The sequence below is a fragment of the Chenopodium album genome, chromosome 4 (genome assembly GCF_948465745.1).
Source record: "Chenopodium album chromosome 4, dcCheAlbu1.1, whole genome shotgun sequence".
Lineage (NCBI taxonomy): Eukaryota > Viridiplantae > Streptophyta > Magnoliopsida > Caryophyllales > Amaranthaceae > Chenopodium > Chenopodium album.
In genome coordinates, this window is record NC_137837.1 from 74,886,042 (window position 1) to 74,900,618 (window position 14,577).

General features: G+C 32.1%; 1 protein-coding gene and 1 long non-coding RNA gene across 3 annotated transcripts; one reads left to right on the forward strand and one right to left on the reverse strand.

The window, feature by feature from the left end:
- Positions 1-620: 620 nt before the first annotated feature.
- On the reverse strand, positions 621-1,199 carry LOC145628149 (dirigent protein 1-like). The gene has a single exon (XM_081680460.1). It carries the CDS (start codon positions 1,197-1,199, stop codon positions 621-623), a length of 579 nt encoding a protein of 192 aa, XP_081536586.1.
- Positions 1,200-12,597: 11,398 nt separating this feature from the next.
- On the forward strand, positions 12,598-13,971 carry LOC145629336 (uncharacterized). 2 transcript variants are annotated; one of them, XR_014111651.1, is made up of 3 exons: positions 12,598-12,733; positions 12,873-13,324; positions 13,789-13,971. It is a non-coding gene; the product is annotated as an uncharacterized LOC145629336 (long non-coding RNA). The 2 variants fall into 2 exon arrangements; XR_014111650.1 differs by lacking the exon at positions 12,598-12,733 and having other exon boundaries at positions 12,740-13,324.
- Positions 13,972-14,577: the final 606 nt, after the last annotated feature.

Below are 14,577 nucleotides of genomic sequence, written 5' to 3' on the forward strand. Positions count from 1 at the left end.
ACATTTTAAGAAATTCATTTGGTTAATAAATGATACCAATGCAATTTGTTAGTGAAATCAAATATATACAAAAAATATATGCATATTAACAAATGCGTATTTTAAAATCATGTCCTGCCAGTGGCCAATTATCATATTTTATATATAGTTGGGTGCAACTGTGTAGCTAAAAGTAATTTTAAAGATTATATATTGGCTAACATACTCTTTCATAAATTCAGCATAATATTTTAGATAAATTTTTATTTTATAACTAAATGCTAATATAAAACGATTATTAAAAATTAACCTAGTTGAATAAAATTTACTTCTCTCGTAATAATATCATATTCTTGTCGTTACTCTTTTCATTTATTGAATTGGGATATGATATTATTATGAGAGAAGTGTTTTGCATTGCTAAAAAATTCATCAGGGCTTTTGTCATCAATACAAACATTGTGGTCTTATTTTTACCGAAATTACTCATATAAAGCATTACCCAATCAATTACATTCCTTATTAAAAGATTGCAAAAAAAAAAAAAAAAAAAAAAAAAAAAAAAAAAAAAAAAAAAAAAAAAAAACAGGTTGGATGAACTAACACACGTACTTGAGTACGATTTAGTCGACTATGTCGCTCTAGTAGTGTGCTAGAGCTGCATAAGGAGGCCAAAAGAGATTAAAGTCAAGCTTGTAACAAGTTGTGGGGGCACTTAGATCAACAACTGAAGTGGTCATGTAACCTTGTACAAATCTAAAATCTCCTGTCCCACCAATAAAAGGAAGTTCCGAAACTTGGGTGTAATGAGCAGTACCAACATTCAAGAGTTCACCTTTGTAGCCTTTCAAGTTCAATGACATCCTTGAAATGCCTGTGGTGCGCTTCCCATCAAAACTCGACGTGACCAAGGAGCCCTCCGTGTAGCCAATGACCTTGGAGGATGGATCGGGTGTTTCGTTAAGAGGGTCATTGAAGGCAAAAAGAGAGCCAAAGGGGTTTGATGTTGTGGTTATATCACTTGACCCCGTGACACCTTTTACTATGAAGTAGGCCGTCTTGTTGAATGTTTCGTGTACGTATAGTGTGAATCGGAGTGATTTTAAGCCGCTACCATGGCGTTGGTGGTGGTGCTTCTCGTGTAGTTGTAGCTGGGAGGTAGGGGATGCTAATAACAAAGAGAATAGGAGAAGAATAATATTGAACAAAGAAAGAGACATGGTACTACTTAGTAATAATAATGGTTATACTCCGTAATATTTTTATGAAGTGGGTACAAGAATTTGAAGTTCCAAATGGGAAGTTTATATAGAAATTGAAGCTTATTAGGGGTTGATGTGGTAAACTCCATCTAGCTTAGAAAATAGGGTTTTCTACATAATGTCCTTGTGTTACCGACTTTTCCAAGCTATGTCTACTATTTTTCCATATTACACATGGTACCCATCGGTTACAATTTTTTACCACGTCCTTACCGTTAAAATGAAACGGTGTAGATTATTTTGAAGCCACATATAAAAATTAGGAAATACCAAACAAGACTATTTTTATTAGAATGTCAGTGGAGCTGATCAAGTAGGAGACCCACCACATCCCTGTCTCAGGTCCTGGTTTGGTGGGTGATGGGATGGGAATAGGGATAAAGATCATACATGCCATGGGTGATGGAGTAGGGGTGGATTTTTAGGTTGTACCCACCTCATCCTCCCCCAAGCCCCAATTTCGCACTCACCTAATATCCACACTCATATATGTTAATAAATAAAATTATATACTTTAATACCAAAGTAATGTAGTAATATATACTTCCTCCATTCTATTAATATTGCAACAATGGACTTTTTGCACTACTCATCACTCTTATTTGACCATATAATATGAGTTATACGTTAAGCAAAATATAGTCAAGTGTGATCTTGTTGGATTCGTCTCATAAAATACTTTCACAATATCAACTTTTTATAATTTTTACTCTTACACAATTATAAATATTTAGCATATAAAAGGTGTTTCGGGATGCGTAATTTCCTCCTTGTTGCAATATTAACAGAACGGAGGAAGTATATATATATATATATATATATATATATATATATATATATATATATATATATATATATATATATATATATATATATATATATATATATATATACACAATGATTTTTTTTAAATTGTAATCAATATTATTTGAATTTGGGAGGCGGAGATTAAGCGGGTTTTAGGTGGGGATGGATAACCGGCCATGTGTGTGGGGGGGGGGGGAGCGGGGGGGTGGGGATGGTTTTGAAATTGTACTCACCGAGGTGGGGATGTGGATAAATATTGGACCCGCAGCGGGGATGTGAGTGTTAGGCGGGGATGAGAATGTTAGGCGAGGGTTGGATGGGAAGGCCAACACCCACCCCGCCTTGCTTGACCCCATTGATATCTATATTTTTTACTGACAATTTTTTTTTTTACACTATTTGTAGATACTAAAAAGAAAGTACTTAAGAAAATTTCCCAATGATTAATACAAGGAAAACAAAGAAAATGGTCAAAGTCATTTTTTCAAAAAAAAAAAAAAAAAAAAAAAAAAAAAAAGATGTAAGTGGAAGTAATAATAAATAAATAAATAAAATTGATTTTATAAAAATTTACAACTTTGGACCATTTACTTTGAATAATCTCAACTTTCAATTATTTGAAATAATCCCAACTTTGTGGGGAGTGTTTTCTTCTAACATGACTAATCAACAACTTATTATAACAGCTTACTTGACATACATATGTATTTCAAGCCCTAAAATTTCTAGAAAATAAAATAAATTTAATTAGAACCAACAACCCGCCCCTCACCTTCCCCCTTACGGAACCCCACCCCTTTCCCTTCCCTCACCCGTCAGAAAAGCCAGCCCCCTCACCCCAAACTAGAGATGACAACGGATCGGAGGGGGTTGGCTGATGCTTCATCCGCCTCCATCCACCAATGATCCATCCATCCACATCCTATCCATTCGTCATCTATGGATGAATTGGGTGGATCGGGTGATAATTTGAGTGAAATAAATACATCAATACAACTTTGCACTTTCAAAATTAAATTCAAGATTTGAAAAAAAAAAAAAGTTGATCAATTTATTAAAATTTTTTATATGTCCTAAAAAGTGTTCCTTTTTTATAAATTAAAAATAAATGTGAATTCCTAACATTACAATAGACATTAAATTATTAAAAAATATATATATTTATTTTTATTTTTTATACATAAATTTAACGGGTGGATGGATGGGTCGGGTGATGGGCTGGATGCATCATCATCCGAATCCGACCCGATTCGTCACCCAACCCATCCATCATCCGCCCGTCACCTGCTTAAGTTCGGATTTTCATCCATATATTTGGATCAGGTGGATGGTTATCCATCAGGTTTGGATGATATTATCACCTCTATACAAAACCTCCCCCACCTTGAAAACGCCGCTTCGTCATCCCTCACCACCACTGAAAATCCCCCCTCCCTTTCACGACTCGTAAAACACCCTCCCCCGACCCCCAAAATAGCCCCCCTCCCTTTCCCCTCCCCCAAAATTGAGATGAGGTTATGATGGACAGAGGGGGAAAATAGTGATATTTTAATAATACTTTCTCTGTTTTTTTTTTTTTTTTACTTGCAATACTTCTCTTTTAACGCTTACCAATTTATTAATTCAATAGTTAAAATCTTTAATTACCAATATGTAAAAATTTAAAACATATGATATTAAAATACTATTAAGCGATACGAATCCACCAAGATAGCACATGACTATATTTTTGCGTAGCTATAGGTCATCAAAACTAACTAATCAAAGTAAAACATATAAATAGAGTAAAAGGCAAAGTATAACAAATGTTAAAATAACGGAGAAAGTATAACATAAAATGTTACACATAACGACATGGGAGGAATAAATTACAAGGTGGTCATAGTTTTCCTTAGAAATTTAGAACCCATTCTTTAAACAAGTATTATAAATTGAATGATTAAACACTCCTTCCATTCTTCATAAATTGATTATTGGTGCTTTTCAAAATTAGTGAAAATCTAATCAACTATGCCATAAATTTCCAAATCCTTTTCAAAAAGTCACATTCATCCAGCGGAATCGTACTTTGATTTGACGAATATAGATCGAAAAAGAGAATTAAAAAATTGAACTTTCTAATTATATACAATTACAGTATTAGAGTTGAATAGTCTAGTAAGCCTTGAGCTAAATTTTCTTTGATGTTGTGCTATCTAGTATCTACATCTCGCACATGCTTCTCCTTTTGTCCTTTCTACTTTGTACCATTAAACTAAATCACTAATAGTACTACACTACTACGTATACAGTGTTAGAGACTTTTGGTTTTTTTTAACTAGACAACATTAGAGACTTTAGAGATACATAATGTCCACAAAAAATAAAATAAAAGAATAGCGTAAAGTAAAATAGTCTAGTGAGAGTACGTATGTATTAGTTGGTGGCTCGCCAAAAGTGTTTGATTTTTCTACACTTGATAGCAGGACTCAACTAATACTAACACGTATTTTGATACTCCATTCATCCCTTTTAATTAATTAGTTTGTTTTTCAGGTATATTTTATACTAGATTAGTATCCGTGCATTGCACAATAGTTGATTAGTAATTTTTCTATAATTATTTATCTTTTGTTGTTGATAACTTTCTAATATGATTTGGCTCGTTATTTTAAAAATAAAAAATAAAAATTTGTTATATAAATATGTAAAAAAAAGATGTACTTAAAAAACAAAATAGTTATAAAATGCTGCATCATAATGTAATATTTACTATGTTATTAAAAATATACTAAAATGATGGTTAGATTAAATATATTAATGTTGTATAAATGTATAATTCATTAATTTTATACGTTTAGAGTGGAAGCTAAATAAATGTATATTTACTATTAATTTTTTTTTTTTAAAATGTGTATTAGCTTGTTTAAAAAAATGTGTATAATTAGCTACCAATATCTATGTATATTTAATATTGTTGTATTATGAATATCCAAAAGTAGTGTGGAGTATATACAACAATATTGATGTCAAATTCAAATTTCACACCTAATTGGTCCTAATTTCTAGCTAGAAAAGGCACGCACAAAAAAAAAAATGATGACATATTTCTAGCTAGAAAAGGCACGCATAAAAAAAAATGGCATGCATTGGAAGGAAAAATTGAGCAAAACTTTTCATTAACTATGCATATTTTTTCTCTAAATGTCCAAATTTGATTTTAAGCAAATAAAATTACATATTTTAATTTTATAAAAATACCAAAAATTGTGCACATTATGTTCAAAAAATATGCACATTAAAATTAGGAAAATTTACAATTTGCAGTCATTTAAACTTAGTATTTTGCAAGTTGCAGCCATTTAAAAAAAATTACAAATTGCAGCCCAAAAGTTCTTATAAATTTTAAATTGCAGCCCAATTCAATTATTTTTTCATCGGTTTACGTGTCGAAAAATATTCGGTTAAGGTTTTAGGGGCCATTATAGTTCTAAAGGGCTCAATTAAGTTTGGAAATAGCAAAAAATAACGTAAGTGCCTCATTTTTACTGCAAAAAATAGTTGTCCACATATCGATAAATTTTTTTTTAACGCAAAACGAGGCACTTACATTATTTTTTTGTTAATTCCAAGCTCAATTCGGACCCTTAAGCCCTAAAGTGGCTCTTAAAATATTAACCGAATATTTTTCGACACGCAAACCGATTAAAAAGTTAAATCGGGCTACAATTTACAAGAACTTTTGGGCTGCAATTTGCAAAATACAAACTTTAATGGCTGCAATTGGCAATTTTTCCTCAAAATTAAGTCAACTTTTTTTTTTCTTTTTTTTGCACATTTAGTTAAAAATACGCATTCAAAACAAAAAAAAAATTGTACATATAATCCTTCTCATTTTAAGGAACTCTCATCTATCACTACAAAAAAAAAAAAAAAAAAAAAAAAAAAAGGGGATAATTAGATATATAACTTTCCGATGGACCAGTGGTTAGGGTATAGGTCTGGGTTGTGGGTAGCTGAACTAAGTAAGGATTAAATCCCAAGAGACTAAGGAATAACTAATTAAACTAGCTCAAATCAATACTAAGCAAGTAACTAAAACATGGTTGAAAAATCTATACTAAAACAAATAAAACTATTATGAAACGAAAATAATACGAAATTAACCAAGAACTAAATACATCTAAGATTAAGTATTCCGCTAATATGAATCAATGGAATAGAACAATCCCTTATTCATGAATTAAATCAATCAATATTCCACCGGATAGATGCTCCATGTAACAATACTAAGAGTTTTTTTTTTTATCAACTAATAGCTTTCCTAACATGCAATAATACCTATTTTAATAGAATCATACATATCTAAGACATTAACATCAACGTACGTCCTATACAACCTAGCAAGAACAATTAGCTATTTTCATGCATGTAAAAGCTCTTACTTTTAATTAGGCTCCCAAAATCAATTAATAATCAACTTTCGTTGTAAACCTAATCACATTAAATTATACTATTTCTAGTTAATTATTGATAATAAAATCAACCCTAATAAAGAGAAATTATAAATTAATAAAATTTGGAATTGAGAATCAAATAACAAATTAATCCATATTAGGGTTCAACGGTTTAACGTAATCCTATTATGAATTGAAACTACTCATACATGAAAATAAATCAAAATAAACTAACATTGAAAGAAAACATATTAAAAGAATAAATATGAGAATAAGGGAAGAGAATCTAATACTTAAATTAAATTGATAAAATTGCAATTTTAAATGTTGACAACAACGAAACTTCAAAACCAACGTTAAGGAGCAGCCACAGTAAATAAAAGTAACGTCAAACTATTTATATGCTAGGAATATTATAAGTGTTTGACTAAGATTTGGACAATTAAATCGCCAGTAAACATATAAATTGTAGCATCAAAGATTGGGCCGCAACGACATTGCGCTGCGTTTATGTGAGATTTATGATCATTTTTTGTTGTCATAAATGTTCGTGGCAGGCTTGAATTAATGAAATCGGTGCAAGTTGTAAATCGGTGAATTGGCTGTTTAGAGGCAAAGCTACACCTTGGTTGCTGACTAGGCTGCCATACACTGTTAAATTGCCGGTGGATTTTGTGGCCACAACTAGTTGCGGTAAACTAATGATTTCCACTATGTTGTGGTAGGTCTTCATAAGCAACTTTTGGTGAAGCTTTTCACCAATGTAGACACTCATTGAAAATTTTATAGTGATCATTTAAAATATGATTATTATAATATTATAATAATTATTATAATATAATTTTTTAGTTTATACTAAACGTACTTCATATTATTCTTCAAGTAATAAATTGTATTCCCTCAAAAAAAATAAAAAAAAAAGTAATAAATTGTATTACTTTATTTTTGGTATAAAATAGTAATATCAACATTTTTTAATCAAACTTTTTTGTGTGGTTGCCCACACCATGTGGTCGGGATTACTTATTTAGGGGTTACTCAGTCGGTCAAGGGTTACTTATTTAGGTTACTTATTAGTCGATTAGCACGTTTTCGTCGGGGATACATATTTAGAAGTTACTTGGTCGGTCAAGGGTTAATTGTGTACAAATTGTGTATATATCTATTTTTTGTTATATTACTTATATATCATATTTATTTATATTTAATTGAAAAATATTTATTTTTTGTTAGATTAAAATTTTCAAAAATTATATTTGTATTGTAGACATTAAATATAATGTGAAAAATGAATTAATTATAATATTTATCATTAAAATAATATAGTGGTCATATTTCACAAGATTGTTGTAAAAACATTCAGACACTCATAGATTACCCAACTTTGATCAACATCTAATCAACTCCAATTGCATCTTCGATAATCCTAGTACCAATAACTCAATCCTACAAAAACAAAGCATAACACACCCGAGAAGAGCAATAATGGAATATAAAGGATAATAGCTCCAAAAGATTAAATATATGGAGAAAATTCAATGAAAACACATGAATATAGCAGATAAAAATGAATACATAAACCTGTTATTAGTAGGGGTGAGGTGGCCTGGGGTGCGGCGGTCGTGGTGGTGGTCTAGAAAGGGGAGGAAAGAGGGTTGGGGTGGTTTGAGTTGTGGGCTGGGTGGGAAAAGAGGGGATGGGGGTTTGTGAGCAAGGGAGGGTGGGTGCCGTTGAGAAGAGCACTGGAGAGGGGAGTTGTTGGCAGGGTGGGGTGGTTTATAATATTAAAATTATTTATAAATTATATTTGTTTTTTAATTTTTCACCAAATTTTATTTTATTTTATTTTTAGTTATAATGTTAGTCTAAACTAAGGTAACATGGAATTCTTATGATATTCAGGGATGAAGTCAGGAATAAAAATCTAAGGAGGACAAAAAATGATAAAGTTAACCCAAAAAAAAAAACAAAAAGCTCATAGTCGGGAGTCGAACTTGAGATCTCCCTCTCCATACAAAGCTCCAACAACCAAATAGGCTATCACTAACAACATGATACTTCATCTGTTCTTTTTTACCTGACCTGTTTCTTTTATCACGTTTGCCAATACAAAACTTTAACGATCAATAACTTCAATTCTCTATAACTAAAAATTAGAAAGTTATATATTATGATAGTACTTATTGAGACGAATCCAAAAAGATCCTACATGAATATATTTTTCCTTACATATTATTCACAAAAAACGGTCAAAAAAGGGGTGGTGAATAGTGTAAAAGTCAAAGCGGGTCAAGTAATAAAAAACGGAGGAAGTATATAGGGTAAATATTTGCTATTTATTAGTTACTTTAGTGGGGCCATAATACATATTTTATACATCAGCACTTGGCCCACCGGGGGCCGGGCCTCCACCAGCCCCCTGGCTCTGCCCCTGGTGATATTCTTTGTATTATTTAATAATGTTATTTATCAGAAGATATGATGTACGTTATATATGTTTGTAATGTATAATTAATTATTAACACAATATTTTTCACTGAAATTAATAAACACAAATAAGAATAGTTAAAGTATATTGAAAAAGTAAATTGACATTGGGTATACAAAAAAGTAGAGAGAAAAAGTAATAAAATTACATGGGAAAACAAAATTTACATAAGAAAGTTAAATTAACACAAATATTGTTGCAAATTGGAGGGAATTTTGGTAAAAATTTAATATTAATGATTGTTGGAAAAAGCAAATGGGGTGAACATTTTGGGACTAAAATTTGTCCATAAGGGACTATCAAAAAGGGACGAAGGGAGTATCATTTAATGTTGTTCTTTATTAGTTATATGATAAGCTATTTGAATATTCATTCTTCGGTTGTAATAAGCTATATTTATTGTCACATATGATGAGTCCATTTTGTATACATTTATACGAAGCTATTTTTATTACTAATATGCGTTTTTTTAATTTTTTTTGTAGAGGTGGTATTATTTTGTAGGAATTTGAAGATTTATGACAATTCCATATCTTATTGAGCCACTACAAAATTTTTGGAGTTAGATTGTATTTTATGACCATTTATTAAAACTTTAAAAGCTCAAGACTGAGCTAGAGTAATTTAGTTTGGTGATTAAGCGTTCACTTCGGCAAAATATTAACTCTACGAACTACCGATTAAAGTACTAGTCTAAAAGAGGATATTGGGCCCAAAGTAAAAGAAGCCACGAGGCCCAACTGGATGCTTTTTTGACCGGGCCCGATCGATAGGACCAGCTTTGTGAATTGTGATTAGCTTTTCATTTTTTTTTTTTTTTTTTGGTGTTTAGAGAGCCACAAGGGCGGGGGGTGAGAATCGATCCCAGAATCTCCTGAAATCGGGAGAAAAGCTCTAACCACTTAAGTTATCCCTCACTCTCGTGATTAGCTTTTCATTAGATAGCACTTAATTTGTAGGATTTCGCCATTAATAGTTTTAATTAGGATTTTTTTGGGAGGTTAGCTGATTCATTTTCCTTAGTCTTTGTTTTATCTTTTCGGAAATCTTGTTTTTTTTAGTTAGACTTTTATTTTGTTGAGATTACTCAGATTAGAGGAAGTCACCGTTAATCTCTAAGATAAATAAAATATATGGCATTTAGATAAATAAATCAACAACTTTATCCAGTCATCATCACTGTGGGACATGCTTTTATTAAAAAAGTTGTTGATTTATTTACAAAAATGTCATGTGATTAACAAATTTTGTGCACTAAAAGATTAACTTGTATTTGCCAACTCAGATTAGGATCTGGTAGTTAAGTTAATTTTATGTTTTTTTATCACTTTTGTTTTTAGCGAGTTTGGATACTTCGTAATTGTTATTAGATGAAATACTACAAGAGGGGGGGTGAATTGTAGTATGGAGGTTTCTAGTCACTTTTTGCGGAAATAAAAGAAGCTAAACGAAAGTAGAGAAATAGTGCAAGAGAGATTTTACGAGGAAAACTTCCTAGGCCAAATAGGAAGTGAAAAACCTCGACCCCAAGGGATTTTGACTCAAAACATTCCACTAAAATAGGCCGATGACTCTGTTACAACCTATAAGGAACTTAAGCCTCTATCGAGTTCCTCAATGAACCCGAGTTCCCCAATCAACTAATCCCTCAATCAGTTGATCACTTTAACTCTCTCTCTAACTTAAGACTTCACTCAAAGCCTAACTCAATCTTTCTCTTTCTCTCAAACTTCACTCAAAGCTTTCTCTTTCTCTCAATACAAAGAACTCACTCAAGTTCTCACCCCAATACAAGAGTTCACTCAAACCCTCATAAATTCCCCATTTCAAGAGTTCACTCAAACCTTTGAACAACTCTCAAATACATATAAAAGATATAATGTATGAAACTAATATGTTGGACAATTTGAGATATGTAAGGAACTTGGAACCTAGAGGAACTTGGAACCTGAAGGAACTAAATCAAAAACGTGGAGAGAAAATATAATTCTTTTCTACTGCTCTTCCACTTGAGATATACGCTAATTTGGAATGACTCACTAAAGTCAGACAAATTGAAACTAAAACTTAACTCTCCTTTTATAGCATGCATAAGACTTGACCACCACTCCCACTAAATCCTCCACTAACAATCAGTTCCCTTATTTTTAGGTAACTGCCAATTACTTGGGCAGTAGAGAAACGTGATAACGTGGTAGTCAAAGTCTTATGCACTACGTTGAACGTGGAGTATGTAAAATCTGAAAAATTGATTTCTTGGAGAGAAGATAAAGTAAGCAGTTAAAATCTTATTTGATGAAAAAGATATTTTTGTAAAATAATATTTAAGATATTTATTTTCCAAAAACAAAATAAAATCTTTTTGTAAAATAATATCAAAGATTTATTTTCCAAAAACAGTAAAAATCTTTTTCGAAGACTAATTTTATCACATTTAAAAACTTTATCTTTTTAAAGAAAAATAACTAAATATAAACTCATTCATTAAAAGAACGTTACTTATTTTTCTTTAACTGACCCATAAGGAACTGACTGGTCACTTAGTTCCTTCCAAGCTGTCAGACTCAGTTCCTTCTAGACTAAAACTCCAATTTAGTTCCTTAGGCTTGTTCCAAACAATTTCTCTTGTCCAACATACTTACATGATTCTTAGAAAAATATACTCCTATTTTTCTGTCGTTTTCATGTTTTTCTGATGAAGCTTCTACTCCAAAGCTTCTAGTTCCTTCAAAGGAACTTCTCTTTGTTTGTTCCATTGAGGAACTGCTGCTTGTTCCCTTCGTCGAAGAACCAACTTCTAGTGCTTCTTAGGAGCTGCATATAAAGTCTAAAAGAACGTTTGAACATTTAGACTTCTTCTCTTTGTGTTCCCTCGAGGAACTCTTCCTTTTGTGTTCCCACGAGGAACTCTTCTTCTCTTTATGTTCCCTTGAGTAACTCTTCTCTTTGTGCTCCCCTGAGGAACTCTTCTTTTTGTGTTTCCCTGAGGAACTCTTCTTCTTGTGTTCCCCTGAGGAACTCAAGCGCGATTCATACTTTGTAATCTTCAATAATGTTCTAATTTGTAATCAACATTCTTCATGCTTCATGGCCTGTTCATGCTCATCTCAATACACATATTAGTTAGATAATCATCATTTGTTATCTATCATCAAAACCTAACAACAGTAATATTTCAGCTAGTTTTATATGTTATGCTTATTGTCACTTATTGTTTTGGAAAAATTGGTAAAAATAATCTCAACTTTCCCACACTAGTGGAAAAAATCTCATTCGTAACAGGCTATTTGTAACGGGCGAAGCTTTTTCCGTTACAATTAACATATTCGTAACGGGCAAAATAGTGTCCGTTACAAATACTTATTTATTCGTAACGGGCAAAATAGTGTCCGTTACGAATACTATATTATTCGTAACGGACAAATTAGTGCCCGTTACGAATAAATAAGTATTCGTAACCAACACTATTTTGCCCGTTACGAATATTATATTATTCGTAACAGACACATTGTGCCCGTTACAAATAAATTAGTCCAACTAAGCCCATAGCCCATTAGTTATTACGATTAGGGTTTCTCTCCAGCCGTCAACCTTACTTATTGGCCTCACCCCTCTTTATCCTCTCTCCTCTATCGTCACTTCCACTAACTCACTCTCTCTCTCTCTCTCTCTGTTGCTCACTCAATCTCTCTACTTCTCTCATCTCGACGGTAAACCAAGGTAATTAGACCATTTTTTCTCCTTCGACATACAATACCAAGGTAAAATTTTCTCATTTTTCTATTTAAATTCCTCAATTTTCGTTGCTTTACTCTCAAATTAGTTTTTTGGGGATTTCATGGGTTTTGTGGGTTTGTGAGGGTGGTGTTCATGGTCGGATATAACTTTCTTGATTTTTAGGGTGGGTGTCACGGGTCAGAACAGTTGTGTTTGTGGTGGTCGGATAGCTTTGTGAGTATAAATCTGGGTTCGTGGTGTAAATCTGGGTAAGTGTACGATGGTGGTGATGGTAAGTGTACGGCGGTGGTGTTCATTCATTTTGTGTTGATTTTCTCGTTCATAATTTGTAGATCTATAGTTGTTCTTTTGAATTTTGAGGAATTATGCATATTTGTGTTATGATTGTATTATGATAAAAAGGGATTGTTCTCAACAGACAAAAAATGGCTATAGATTTGACATCGAAATCTGCTATAATCGAGGTTGGTGGAGGACACTTGAATCATTCTTTCTCATCCAAGAACTCCAACCTTGGAATTAAATTTGCTCACTTTTAGCCATTTCATCTCAATCTCACTTTCGTTCTTCAAAGCTGCGTGCTTTGCCTCAAATTAGAGCTCAAACTGTTTCAGGTACTATTTCTCTGTGTTTTTGGGTTTTTAGTAGTTATCAATTTTTCTATCTTGGGTTTTCAAATATGGGCAGTTTCTTAATCCTCGTGTTTGTTGGCAAACCAAGTTTTACAAAGTGGAGGCAATTAGTTTCTTTACTAATTACTATCTCTCTATTTCGATTAACAATTAAAATTAAAATTAAGAGCACCCCTTAATTTAATGCTATGGATTCTACTGCAAAATTTTAATGGGATTCCTATAAAGAATGCATATCATAATCGCATTTCATTGACCGATTGAAAGGGGAATTATAGTTGATTAATTATAATGTGGTATATTAGAAGTATTTTTGTATATATATTCATGTTCACTTTTTTTTTTCCTTACGGGCAGATTTAATTAATTTTTTAATTTTGATTTTTTTTTGTTTTTGTTTTTGTTTTTTCAATTATGTTAATTTTGGTTTGTTGAAATTATTGAAGGTGGAGCATATAATATCTACACAAGGGAGCTTAAGACTCAACGTATCGGACCACAAATGTTGGGATAAAACTTGTTTTATTACAATTATGATTTGTTTTTGCTCTTTTATTAGTCTTAGTCTTAAGATGTAAAGCAAGTTGATAAATTTTGAAGTGATAATGAATATATTTTTGCTTATAGTATATTAAATGTGTATTATACTTGTGTAATAAAAAAATTATTTGTGTATTATACTTGTGTCATAATAAAAAAAATTATCTGTGTATTATACTTGTGTAAAAAAAAACAAATTATCTCATTATTTGGTAAAATGATCCAGCATGTGCTAGCACATGCTGGATTTTTTTTAATTGCATCAAACACTATTCGTAACGGGCAGATATAATGCCCGTTACGAATAACGGGTTTTTCGTAACGGGCACCTGAAACGCCCGTTACGAATAACCCGTTATTCGTAACGGGCACATGAAACGCCCGTTACGAATAACCCGTTATTCGTAACGGGCACATGAAACGCCCGTTACGAATAACTACTTATTCGTAACGGAGATTGTAAGTGCCCGTTACGAATAAGTATTTATTCGCAACGGACAGTGCCCGTTACGAATACTAATGGCCATCCGTAACGGCCTCATACGTAACGGCCGCTGCCTGTTACGGATGGGCCCTTTTTGCCCGTTACGGATGACCTTTTTTCCACTAGTGCCAAGTTCGTTTAGAATTACCCCGACTTTGATTTTTTTGTTTTTTAAATAATCCGAACTTTGGGGGTTATTTGCTTTATACGA